This window comes from Oxyura jamaicensis, chromosome 3 (genome assembly GCF_011077185.1).
Source record: "Oxyura jamaicensis isolate SHBP4307 breed ruddy duck chromosome 3, BPBGC_Ojam_1.0, whole genome shotgun sequence".
Lineage (NCBI taxonomy): Eukaryota > Metazoa > Chordata > Aves > Anseriformes > Anatidae > Oxyura > Oxyura jamaicensis.
The window spans coordinates 35512143-35526450 of record NC_048895.1 but is presented as its reverse complement, the minus strand read 5'-3'; the positions used below and the strand labels follow the sequence as shown (position 1 = coordinate 35526450).

The following is a 14308-nucleotide window of genomic DNA, read 5'->3' as shown; positions in this document are numbered from 1 at the left end:
ATCACCAAGTCCAACCATCAACCTGACCTACTGAGTCCCATGGCTAACCCATGTCCCCTAGTGCCATGTCCATACATCTCTTAAATACCTCCAAAGATGGGGATTTCACCACTTCCCTGGGCAGCCCATTTCAATGGCTGACTGCCCTCTCTATGAAGAAAGTCTTCCTTATATCCAATCTAACCCTCCCCTGGTGCAACTTGAGACCTTGTCATCATGTTCTGTCGCTGAGAAATGAAACTGACACCCTCCTTGCTGCACTCTCCTTTCAGGTAGTTGTTCAGAGAAATGAGGTCTCACCTCAGTCTCCCCTTCTAAAGACTAATCAAGCCCTTGGCTTCTCCTCATAACTCTTTTTTTTTTCTAGTCCTGTCACCAGTTTCATTGCTCTTCTCTACACATGCTTGAGTAACTCCATATACTTCTTGTAGTGATGGGCCCCAAACTGAACACAATTATATCCAAGGTGCGGTCTTACCAGTGCTGAGTACAGAGGGACAATCATTTCCCTACATTTGCTGGCCATGCTATTTCTTAGGCCAGGATGCCATCGGACTTCTTGGCCACCTAGGCACACTGCTGGCTCATGTTCAGCTGGTTGTTGACCAACACTCAAAGGTCCTTTTCTGCTGGGTTACTTTCAAGCCATTCTTCCCCAAGCCCATACCAGTACACAGGGTTGTTGTGACCCAAGGTCAGGACCTCACACTTAACCCTGTTGAATGTCATTCAGTTGGACTCAGGCCATCTATCCAGCCTATTCAGATCCCTCTGTAAAGCCTTCTTTCCCTCAAACAGATCACCAATCTTGACTAATTGATATTGTCTGCAAACTTATTGAGTATGGAGCACATCTCCAAGCTGCAGCCCGTGGAGGAGCCCACGTGGAGCAGGTGGATGTAGCCTGGAGGAGGCTGCGGCCCATGGAGAGCCCCCGCAGGAGCAGGCCCCAGGCTGGAGCTGCAGCCTGTGGAGAGGAGCCCACGCAGGAGCAGGGGGTCTGGGGGGAGCTGCTGCCCATGGGGGACCCGTGCTGGAGGAGTTTGTTCCTGGGGGATGGATGGACCCCGTGGTACAGAGCCGTGTGGGAGCAGTTCTTGAAGAGTTGCTGCCTGTGGACAGCCCCTGCAGACTCAGTTCGGGAAGGACGGCATCCCGTGGGAGGGACCCCATGGGGAGCAGTGGCAGGGAATGACCGTGAAGGAGCGGCAGAGATGAAGCATTAGGGACTGACCACAGTCCCCATTCTCCATTCCCCTGTGCCGCGTGGGGGGAGGACATAGAAGGAAGTGGATGGTAGGGGGAGGTGATTTTAGATTGCTTTTAATTTCTTGCTGTTCTAGTCTGCTAGTGATAGGCAATAAATTATATTCATCTCCCTATGTTGAGTCTGTTTTGAACATGATGGGTGATTTCACTATCTTTATCTTAACCGTTGGGCCCTTTTACATTGTATTTTCTTCCACCTCTTCCTTTGAGGAGTGGGAGCGAGAGTATGATTGTGGTAGAGTTTAGCTGCCCAGCAGGGAGGGTAAAACCACCACACCTAATTCTCATTTTTCATCACTATTTTTCCCTTCACTTCCAATAAAGGATGGATATTCTCCTTAATCCTCCTTTTGCTGTTGTTCTATTTATAAAGTCGTTTTATTGTCTTTTACTTCACTAGCCAAATTGAGTTCTAGTTGTGCTTTGGCTTTTTTATTTTTTTGCCTGCACAGCTTGACAACAGCTCTGTAGCCCTCCTGAGTTGCCTGCTACTTCTTCCAGAATTCATAAACTCTCTTTTTCTTCTTGAGTTCCTAATGAAGCTCTCTGTCCAGCCAGACTGGTCTTTTCCCACGCCACATTGAATGTCGGTGTATTAGAATGGCCTTCTCCTGTGTCTTTAAGATTTCATTCTTGAAGAAGGTCCAACATAAGAAGGTATCTTACCATTCGATACCAATCACTACCTTCTTAACAGCAATACTGTGAAATAATTAAGATTATACTAATAATTGCCTCTCTACTACACAGTGCTGTCTGTTCTTTGTCTCCATTTGCTTCTTAGTACCTTATACCATTGCTGACAGGATGCTCATAAACACATTCTTGAATATTAGCAGCAGGTCCATCATACTGCTATCCTGATTCACAAGTGAGATCACTAGATGCTACCACAATGCAAATAAATAATTAATCATGAAAAAAATAACAGAGCAACTTTTAGTGATCCTCTGTGTAGAGCAATAGAGATATCACAGGTTTACTTTGAATATGAAATCATACATTGGTCCCTTTTTTTCCTTTGCTTTTGATTAGCCCACATGATGGCAATCTCTGTCATTAACAAATGGTGAATTCTTCCATAAAACACTGCTTGTTTAACATGTTTCAATTGTGCGATACCAAAAATAAGATGAGAAATCTGCTTAGCTTTCCATAAGCATATGAAGCAGTCAAGAATTTTCCTGACAAATAATGAATAGCCTGTAATACTACAAAGGTGAACCATTCATATGTCTTTAGCACAATGCTCTGGCATGGGATGCAGAGTAAAGAAAAACCAATAATAACATCTACATAAACCATGCCATTGCTGCTCCAATTTCATGTGCTCTGCTTAAACAAAACCACTCTGTCCCTCTGGAACTAGATAATGGCTGAACATGCTACAGACCAGGGGTTCTCCTGCCATCCCAGCCTTCAGGTGGGAGCTGGTGAAAGAAGTGAGGAATGGAAAAAAAATGCCAACTAGACACAGTTTGATAAGTCAAAAGAACTGAAACTGAACTTTATTTTCTTTTAAAGTATTCTACAATAATGGCTCAGAATACTACCACAGTGTAGAGGGACAAGGCAGTGCTCTGGGCTATGACTGTAGATTACTCTAGTGTATATATTTGTCAGAGCTTAAGAAAGGTTGAAGCATGGCAGTTCAACATTTCTTAAGCAAATATTTCATAATTGTTACACTTTCTAGGTCTTTCATATTGTAGCAGGATTTATCAAATGCAATGTTGTCACAGAAGTCTTGCATAAATACAAATATTGATACTTTACCTTGAATATTGTATATCATATAAATCTGCCTTACCTTTAAAAAAAATCTCCAGATCATTCTGTGACCTGGAGTCTCTCCTTTTCTTTCTCTTTAAGAGTTTTTAAATATATATATATATTTATATATATTTGCTATCATACATCAAATTATATACGAATCTCATCATTTCTGTTGTATTTTCTGCAGACATGGTCTGAAACAAAATCAACAAGTAAATCAAAAGCTTACTGGTTAGCATACGAAAGTCAGAGGATCATTCCTCTTTTGTGTGTGTGTGTGTTTCAGCAATAGTATTTCTTTTAAACTTGAAAGCTTTCTTCATAAACTAGAGGCCCTTAGATCATTTAAAGCAGTCTTTATAAGCAAATTTACATACTTTGACATGCTTTTGTGAGGCAGTTAGTATCAAAATCCAATAGTACTTCTACAGAACCATATGACTTTCTGCGATGCAGATATACATTTCATTTCTAAAAAGCCACAGTTCTTTTTCTACATCTGCTCTCATCAAATCCCCAGGATTCATTCATAAAACTGCTTTTCCAAATGTTGATGCTGTTATCCCCACTGTGGATTAAGATGTACACACAACCTGGTGACATCATCGTGTGGAAGATTGGTAAGTACAAAAATACCCTCTCCAAATCCACAGATAGTCTTTTCTATCTCTAAGTGTTCTGTATTCATGTCACCAAACAGTGTAACGCAATGATGACACATCTCCATGCAGGCTAAGGGTCTTCTTCCATCAAAGGAATCTCTAGAGGTAAAAAAAGAAATGGTATTGGTTACTGATGGTAACTTCCCTTTAGATCTTTTCAGAGTGTTATTATTAGCAATTCTGCAAAAAATATAAATGGGCATTGTAGACTCTGAACAATATATACAGTGTCTCCAATTCTATACCTATTTATGCTCTAACAACTATATGAACATTAAAATACTGAGACCATCCATGTTTTCTAAAACAAGTTAGGTCCACCAAAACCTAAGTGCAAGCATCCCTTCTACTACATTAAATGGTGAATCAACATTCAGAGTAGGCAGAGACTTCTACTGGCATCCTCATCATTTCTCCCACCTCCTCCAGTCCTCTTCCACTTGTGATGCCATTAAAAGTTAGCCCCAACCCTATGAAGGAGGAGGATTTCCTCCACCTAAGCTTCACACACATTTCTCGTTTAAATGTCTCTGAGGAAAACTACGTAGTTCCCTTAACATGCTAAGAGACACACCATAAGGCTCTGTTAGAACTAAATGAAATCATATCAATGCATGTTCATGATTTAAATGCAGACAATAGTATATGATGATCTCCCTTCTAACACATGGTCCTGTGAATAGGTTCACCCTATGCTGTGACTCCCATGTCCAAGGCTTGAGATATACGTAAATGTATACATGCCATACATGCCTTAGACTGAAAAGTTTGCCGTATGTGCAGACACAATGAGCTTGTTTAAAGGCTGCTAATTCTGTCTGGGTATGAAACTATGATATTCTTTCCATTTTAAGGAGAAAATCATGTTCTTTGCCGTGAAAACCACAGTACATGAGGGAGTTATGAGTGTAGCAGTTGAGGAGCAGATGAACAGACCAGCACAGGCAAGATGATGTTTGATTTTGCTGCTGTACACAGGCACCCGCCGTCATTCCCGTTGATGAGACTGCTGCTGCCTGGTCTGGAGAGAAGCCTTCTGGCCTGTCCTACCCTCAGGGAGTCAAATCCCTTGCACCACAGTTAGCAAGGACATATCATGGACATGAAGCTCAGTAGTATGGTTTTAAGAATGTCCAAATTAAGGTACGGACTCTGCAAATATATGGAGAAAGTAAAAAGCAGGTCAGCTGGCTTTATTCCTGCTCTGACTGTACAAATGAATGGCTCCTGCTTATGGACTCACATATCTTGCTTATGTAAGACTCACCATCTGTAATATCAATCCGCGGACTCGTGGACACAGCCTCTCCAGCACTGCTACGGGACGCATCAGTTCGATCTGACCCAGAAAATGCTGCTGCTTGGCACACTGAGGATGAGTACAAACTTTGGAGCAGCTCAGAGGAGCCTGATTGACTATCACAGGTCTCAAATTCACTAGGCAGCGTGTCTGTAATCCTGGGGCCAGGATAAGCAGGAGGACTCTGATCTTCTGTCTGCAAAATACGCCCCTGGTCTGTTGTAGCTGAGTATCCAGGTGCTAGAGGATTCAAACTGCTGCTTACAGCTTCATCATAGGAAGGCAGCATGACAGGGACGCCATCCACCACCACAAAGTCAGGGTCACCCATGGAGCCCTCCAGGTTGCCTCTAAGTCAAACAGAGAAATGATCGCAGAGAGCCAGAGTGTTTCAGAAGCACATTGGAGCAACTGCTGAATGCAAGTAAACACAACGCTTTCACGCGAAATGATGCTACAGGGTCATTAGCATGCACAGAAATGTTTGCTTCATAGGTTTGCAAAAATCTGTTCAGATTGATAGTCAGGTGGAATCTGTTACAATTGGATAAACGAAACCAAGTAATGTGAAGCACAATTTAGAGAAGGGAAAGAAAACAGGTGCTTGGAAGAGATAAGGAGCACCATTTGCTGTGCCACACAGAGAAGATATCGTGGATATGAGATCACAGGTGTGGTTCACCAGTCAAAAGTGTCGGAACCCCTGGAAAAATGTGGGCTAGAGCAAGAAAGTGTTTACAGCACATGTACAGGCACTGAGCTGGTTTTATTGGATGACAGGAATTTGGGGGCCAGATTTGTGGCCTCCATCAGGTCTTACTTTCAAAGGATGAAGACATCCTTAACCAGCACTAGATTAGTTTCTTTTTAAAACAAAATATTTATATTATGTTGGGAAGTTTTGATAAACCCTGAGGTATATTTTTGTAGTCAATTAAATCACAAGAGAATCCTAGCAGGACGGAGTTGGTCCCAGGTCCCCTTAGGACATGAACACATCTGAAAAGAATAGGCCAGTAAACCGTTTAAATAACTGAGATGAATCCAGGCTTTAAAGCCATCTGTGGTGCAACCCTTTACCCTAAAGGTTTTCCTAGTTATATAAGTATATGTATACTCCCCATATACTGTAGATATATATGTTAACATACACATTACTGATACAATCCATATATTTTCTGGTACACATACTTATTTAACAGTAAGACTGCCAAATTCATTCTCCTGCATTGACATGGGGATATATTTAATGACATACAGCTTTTTTACCTCTCTTTTCTGTAGGTGGTAGAATAAAGACACAGAAGTAAAAGAAAAAGAGTCACCCAGTCAAGGTCCATAACAAATTGAGCACAGACTGAAACGTAGAGATAAATCTAAACCCAGATCCATCACAAGCTTTACCTAAACCATAGCATGCCTGCCTTTGTTTTTCCCATTGCAAGATAATAATAATAGTACCCACCTACCTGTCTCTTGAGGAGTGCTGTGTGAATCAATGACAAATGCTCATAGCTGCACAGTATTTTATGGAAATAAAGGAAGATGTAGGAGATGTTCATGAATCATGATGAAAATAATACTCATGAAGGGAAAGCAAACTTCAAATATAAATTTGTCCACAGGAATAAAAAAAAAAAATAATCTTTCTTAAAACTTACATTACTGAATCCACAGTACTTAAGAAGTGAATTCCCCTGGCACCCAAAAATGAATATTTTGAAGCATTGTCAAATATTTTTATATGCAGAAGCAGCAATTCTCAGTAGCAGAGCTGTAATTACTCCCAGAATGAATCTGGCAAACTCTGGCTTTTATCTTAGTTGCAGAAGGAACTACAGTGGCTTTCCAGGGGTGCCTGTCTGTGTAGGTAGTTCAGATACTTCTGTTCAGTGCAAAGGAGGTATATGCAAGGCTCAGGAGCTGTTCTGCTTCCTCAGCAAGGAGCACTGAATGTGAAAACTGAATTAAGGGCTTCAGTGTTCAAAAACCAAAATCAAACCAAACCAAACCACCGCCACCACCCCAAACAAACAAACAAACAAACAAAAAACAGTACGAACCTTGGAAGGAAATGTGTCTTAAATTTGGTCTGGAACATCCTGGCTAAAATGACCAGTAGAAGTACTAATAAAACACTGGTAGCAGTAAATGCCACTATTTTCCATGTAGTCAGGAGGGTCTCCTGTGTATTTGGCCAAGTTTGTTCTGTAACAAAAAGAGAACAATACCACAATTGTGCTTATTACTGCTGCTATTTTATATTAATTCTGCAACAATACTCAGAAGTGCCAGTTAGGGTGAGAGATTTCTTACATGTGTGTTTTATTTACAAACAGCCTTAGCAGCAAGCTGTCACAGGGGCTGGACCTTGCTTTTTTTTTCACCTTGATGTTTCTTTTATGCATGCAATCATGAATTTACCTTATATACATATTAAAAAATCCACAAGACATTCCAAAGTACATTTGAAAAGCTAACTGTTGAGATGGCTTAGGATCATTCAGGAATAAAATATACTGTATTTAATGGCATCTAAAAATCAATGTTCATCACTTAAGCATAAAACAAATTAATTTGTTTTACTGATTTGATCTAAAAGAGATAGACTATAAGAGGATAAGCCATTGCTGCTCCTTTACCTGTTTTGACACAGTAGACTTGGTAGGAGGGGAACCACTCTCCGTACTGGCAGGTGATGTATTTGTAGTCATTGGTGAGGGTGTAACCAGGATCACAGTAAAACTCCACCACTGTCCCATGGTTGTAGCGCTCGCAAGGCCGCGGGTGGCAGATGTAGTCTCCATGGCTCACCATTGGAGGTAGTGGACAAACTTGGGCAAACAGAGAGAAAAGGAGAAAAAAGTTAACCACAGCAACCTACCACTGTGCATCAAAACACCCTTCCAGGCTTCCTGCCATTTCAGGAAGCTATGTATGAGTGGCACCAACCCGCTACTGCTGGAGCACCACAGTCCTGTCCATGCCAGTGAATGGGTGCACATACCTCCTGCAGAAATGTGAAGTTCAGAAACCTCACAGATTATTTTTTTTTGGCTCACACTTACACCAGAAAGCTCTGTTGTCACCTGTTTGTTTAAAGACATGAAAGATGGTATCTGTGAACCCTTCTAGCCTCTGGGGAAAAGGGGAGGAGAGGAGGAAAACAGAAAGGGGCACATATGTGCGTAGGACAACTATATAGGGATGCAGGGGGACAGTCAAAGAGAATCCCTTTCCTTATGAAACATCTCAAACTCAGCTGTATGATCCTATATTTTTTTTACTTAGCATAATTGACTGGTTATATGCACTAATTAGATTCTGAAATATTCACTTTTTAAAATAAATTTGCCATCAACAGTGCTGGAGGAGGTGCATGGCACATGACACCACTGGAACAATTACAGTTGTACAACCATAGTTTTGTTTAGCTGGGCTCAGACTCCACAGGTGTTATTTGTGTCTTGTTATCTCTGAGCAGCCCTACTGATTTCAGTGGGATTGCTGGTGGAGTGAGGTATTAAATATAACAGAGACTAATCTTGTGTTAATTAAGTATAGTAGTTTACATAACATTATGTATATAAGACTGAATTGCAATATAAACATGTGGAACTTTTATTGTAGACCCTGAAACAAGAAGAAACACCCTCTCACATTGCGGTGAGATGGATTCAACAGAGAACTGAAGGAATAGTCTCTAGGAAACAGCAGCAGGTAAAGCAGCTTGCAAGCAGTATTTTTCTGAAAGAGGATGTTTATTTACTGAGTAAGTATTAGTTGAATATTATTTTCTTAAGTATTGCTCCTAACACAGAGGAAAAAAAAAAAACACTAAGTGTAATGAAATGGCCACATACTGACCCAAAAAGGGTTTCAGTAAGCTAAATTTTTTTTTTTTTTTTTTTTTTTAAATTATTATTATTATTATTCCCCTTCAGATACAGTAAACTAACTACATTAGTGCCCCATCTGCAGCTGCCTGGCCCCTTCACTTCATGCCTCCCTCATGCAGGCCAGCCCTACTGCATTGATTTAAATAATGAAAATGTCATCTCTGAAGAAGAATCTTCCCAGAAATTACAATTCAGCTGCTTCTCTCTGTGAATCCTGTTACATGAATAATGCATTTCATAAAAAAAATACACAAGATATTAAATGAATCTTCAAGAGAGGCTGATTACAATGTGCAGCAATGTCTGTTCTTCATCCCCTGGGGACATGGTTTTGTTTGCATTTTCACTGGCAAGACTTAATAATAACTTGAAATCAGAGCAAGTAATTCACATAAAAATTCACATCGTCGATACTCTGCACACTTTCCAAAGTCTCTAGGTCCATGAGAAATAGAAATGGTTTACTGGGAGGTCAACTTGATATTGAAAACAATATTCTTAATAGGGTAAAGGTGTCAGTCTGAAATAGCAGGAAAACACCTTTTGTCCATATCAGGGATCATTCCTTTATTAAAAAGAGAATAATCAGTGAAAGCATAAAACCAGGCCTGGAAACCTGGTCTATTTTTATTATCTACATTTATAGCATGCAAAGATAGCAATTTAAAATTCTTTGCAACTGAGTTTTGGCAAACTAAGACAGGCTGCAAGAGATGTGTGGATGCACATTACCCTCCTAGCAACAAGGAAAATAAAGCACGTCTTATCACAGGGAGCAACCACTCAGAGAAATAAATTTCTCCTCTCCAGAAATGCACCTGATGACATTCCTGACACACCAATTCCCTAACCTATTAACATCATTAAGGGCCAAAGCAGCCTTCTGAATCATAATAATAATAATAAAAAAGCCTCAGTGCTGGTATCCCAGTTTAGGAATGACACCGTTTCCAGTCAGATTAAAAACAATGTACTGTGGGTACAACCCACATGTGGAGCTGCCAGTCTGTTTGCAAATGGGGATGTGTTTTATAAAACATGAAAACAAGAGCATTGCTCCTAGTGTAGGATATGTACTCAGCGCTAAAAATGGCTGCCACTCCATCTACTGACATCCTCCATATTTTAAAGGAATTGATCATGTACTGATGTTGCCTGGAAATGTCTGTAAACATTCCTTTAAAGCACTGTACTATGTTAGCCATGAATGAAAAATTTAAATGTCTGTCTGTGCTTACAAAAAACTCTTGTATTAAATGCTTTTACAAACAGCAGTTGCAATGGAGCAGGTCTGTAAATGAAGAAGTTAAGCTCAATGGTATCAAAGCCTTATTCTTATGTCAGTTGGGGTGTCAGAATCTGGGTTTTACAGTCACATGGGGTATCCCTCATCACCTCCTGCAAATGTTATGTTTATCCAGTTTAAGGAACCCTCCAACAACTACATGATCAAACTGGTCCCCACATGCCTTTGCAAGCACGGTGATTAATGCTCAGTAAAACTCAGGTTCAGAGCCTCTTTTTCTAAGTGAAATCAAATCAGGTGAGTTATATCAGCAGCAGTCAAAGAATAACTCATTTTTGTCTCTGGGCAGTTAGTCATACACCTAGTTCTTTTCTCAATTCACTCCATTTCCATAATTGCCTTTGCCCAAGATCATTTACAGTTGATGGAAAGACAACAATGAAGCCTTAGCTTTGATCATAGAAGAGCAAGATTTTGCTTAGTCTAGAAGGCTGCTGAGCACTCTTGGCTCTCAATAGACAGAAGGTTTTTAGTGAAGAGTTAGTTGTCTTACAGGATTAGATCCCTCACCACTGATAGTTACTTAGCATCATGCTAGATACCAGTGTATGATACCAGTTACACATACTAAAGAAATGTGCCAGATCAAATATGAACTAAAACCCAAGTGGCAAAACTCAGTCCACTTAAGTTTTCTAGGAAAGTTAAAATTTTTGCAATTCCAGTGATCATCACTTGGTGTATTTGGAAATTACAGGCCACGGACTTCAGACAAACACATCAAACTCACAGAACAAAAATAACCACAAGCAGACTAAAATAAAAGTGTGCTTGACAAGTTTTCACCGTCAAAGCTGACAGGAGTATGGACAACAAATAATCATAGAGATAAGTGAATTCTACTTCAGGAAGTTCTTGCAGCTTAAAAAAATCCTACATGCTGTTCTGTAGGAATGTGACACCAAATCTTTATTACCAACAGAGTTCAGCACCTTTTTCACATTATAAAGCTTTTGAGTCTTTACTGTACTACTACTAATAATATCCAGCATAGATAATCCAGTAGCACTTTCAGACAGATAATATTAATCTTCAGAGAGTGTCTAAGGTACAGACATAAGTCAGGTAATGTCTTCTGGGCATTTTGTAGCCCATGATCAGGATCTCTGCATCAGTCTTCTTGGCCACAGACTGTAAGGGGACTTACAGGGACTTTACAGCACAGCATTCTTAGCCAAAACGTAGAATCATTAATCAGAAAGAACAAATGTGTTTATATCACAAATAAATCCCTTCTGGGATGCTCTGGACTACCAGTTCTCAAGGAAGCTGAAGGAAGGAATTCCTGATATGATCTGACAATGATCTCCTCCTGCTCCTAGGAACAGCTGGAGCTCAGGTCTCTCCTGTGAAATCAGCTATGGGCTTTCTTCTCTGGCTGATTTTAATGGAAGTTTAGTACTCTGAGGAAGAGCTTAAAACCTGGGTTTCAATTTAATCCTTACGTTTCAAACACAGTCACATGCTGCCTTGGAGAAGCAGACCTACTTCAGGCTTACATATATATATATATTTGTAACAAAAGACAACGGAATACTTCCCACCTTAAAGTGAGCCTGCAGGTAGTTCTCCCTTTCATGAGGTGTCAAGGCCACAGGCTTTGCTTTCTGAGCTACAGCTTTCACAACCCAGGGCTGCAATCAGGCTTTGTCAAAGTATCTACTGTGTTTTTTCAGCCACCAGATTGTAGTAATGTCCATGCATGTCTGCTGTTTATTGACAAATTAAAGCATTTTGAATTGCAGGCTAAGTGGTGCAGAAATTAAGGTTCCTCAGCTTTTCAAAAAAAAAAAAAAAAAAAAATGATTCCTGCACTTTGTGGTACAGAAATGCTCAGTAACATCAAGCCACCACTGTGCCCTCTATGCTTGCTGGTGTGATCCCCAGTAGCTGCTGTCCCAAACCACGCAAACTGAACTGAAAACCCACACTGAGTATCTGCAGCTGTGCTCATGTCCCAGTGACAGCAGAAATATCTGTGACATTCTCTGCAAGGGAAAGCCCCACAAAAGGAAAGGGTGGCTCTTTCCCCCCTGGTGTTGCCAATCAGTGCCCCTGCCAGGGGGATATAGCCAGTGAGCACTTACACATTAGAACAATAAATGGAGTTCACCGAGTCACTTTTTCTACCCATTATGGTCAAGAATCTTTTTAAATACTGCCCAGAGGATGCTGCAGGAATTCTGCACTGCTGATATTGGGACTGTAGGAGGGAGGAAAAATTTTTGGCATTAGCATAGTATCAATTAACTGATGGTACAGAATAAAGATGTTGTGTCACTTTTTAAAAGCCAGTGGTAGAGAGATGAAAGTGGAGTTGCAGATATTTACAGTAGGTTTAGGCTTTGCTCAAAGTAAGCAGGATGTAAATTATTCAGGTTTTGCCTAGCTTCTGTATGTGAGCCAAACAATAAATGCAATAAAGCTGTGAAATACAGGGCACTTATGCTCACAAATATGCAAGAAGCTGATTTTCTAGCTTTGAAATTTTGTATAGTACATTTTTTCTCTAGCCTTTCATGTAGGATTCTGGTTACTAGGTTAGCTGGTTTAACTGAAAAATCCAGTGTGAGGCCAGCCATTTTGTGTTGCACACAGGGATGGACAGTGTCAGAGACATTTGCAACTAATCAAAAATAAAGCTTCTTCCAAATACACCATGAATCCCTGCTTATTATGCAAAGAATGAGAAAAGATTAAGATGAAACTTCACGATGAAGGAGACACAGATGAAAAACTGCATATTACAATGCAGAGGGGAAACAATGGTGTATATAGCCAGATAGTAATCAGAGAGGTAAAGAAAGCACAGGCTTGCCTATGGTGGACACACCATCTAATTTGCACACAAGCTGGAAGAGAACAAGGGTTCTCCTGACCCTTATTTGTCATTCTGGTATGTGTCACAAAACTAAGTAACACTAGAAATCTGGACACCTGTCCTCTGGCTACTGCAAGTCTCTTCTTGACAGTATAGTCCCAGCCTGCCTGCATACAAGGAAGGTGAAGACTTCCTGGAAGTTGAAGATCCCTGGAAAACCCAGGGGAGTTTCCATTCTGTTCCAAATTCACCTCCTAATCACATTCGATTTTCTTGTGAAGGAAACGCCCAGGAGCCCTCAGCATCACTACCACTTTTCCACCTTGCCAATTTTACCTTCATGTAACTGGCTGCAGTGTACTCAGTTGAGGTAGACAAATCCCGCTACAGTGCATGGAGCATCCTTAGCTCCCCGTATGTGCTAAGCAAGAGCAGGGCACTCAGTAAAGGCTCTCTGTTCCCCCGAAACATAAGCTCTTAATTCCCTGAAAAAGCCTGTGAGGGACCTGTATATATTTCTCCCTAAGCTGTATGCGCTTCAGCCCTCTCTTCCTTGCCCTGCATGCAGACAAGGAACCAGCTGGTCAGCTGATGGTGCTGTGCTGGCCCACAAGATGGGAAAGCGCAGCTGGGAGATAGAATTGTTTTTCACAAAATGGTATTTTCATGTCAGAACTGCTACAATCCATAATTCAGTACCAGTATATTGAATACGTATATTCAGTTACATTCCAACACTGTTTACATCGAGCCATCATTTACATTAGGAAAATGCAGCAGTGTGCATACCAAAAAAACCTGACTTCCCATCAAGAATGGCCTAGTAAGGATCTTTTTCCCTATATTGCCTTTGTACAAACACATCCTTGTGTATGTAGGCTTTGAATTATTTATTTATTTATTTATTTATTTATTTACAGTAACTTGGAAGATGAAGGTTATGTTTGTTCCTTTTCCTTCTCTGTGAACACTGTGCCAATCAATGAAGCTCAGTTCCTTGGTTATTTCAATATCACTACCCTTCAGACCTTCAGAATAAAATACTCACCCAAGAAGCCCTTCTTACATAACTCAACAATTCATGTCTTGTGAAGGGAGAGATAGTGCATATTATAGCTGTACTGGAGTAAGTGAGAAAAACTTCATGGCCACTGAATTTGCATTTTGAAAGTAAAGACATGCTTTGAGGAATTTTCCTGATTATTCCCACAGTAAAGCAACAGCACCAATAGTACTACCAAAATAGAAATAATGGTGGAAACAACTGAGTGTATA

General features: G+C 40.5%; 1 protein-coding gene across 1 annotated transcript in view; it reads right to left on the bottom strand.

Annotated features, from left to right (window-relative positions):
* Positions 1-2746: 2746 nt before the first annotated feature.
* The window catches only part of SUSD4 (sushi domain containing 4), a gene marked incomplete at its 5' end in the record, with an annotated part of 30737 nt that continues 19175 nt past the window's right edge, over positions 2747-14308 (bottom strand). The window contains 4 exons of the mRNA XM_035320657.1: positions 2747-3806; positions 4975-5357; positions 7071-7215; positions 7650-7841. Of these exons, the coding sequence (XP_035176548.1) occupies positions 3778-3806; positions 4975-5357; positions 7071-7215; positions 7650-7841 (749 nt within the window). The remainder of the gene's footprint in view (positions 3807-4974; positions 5358-7070; positions 7216-7649; positions 7842-14308) is intronic.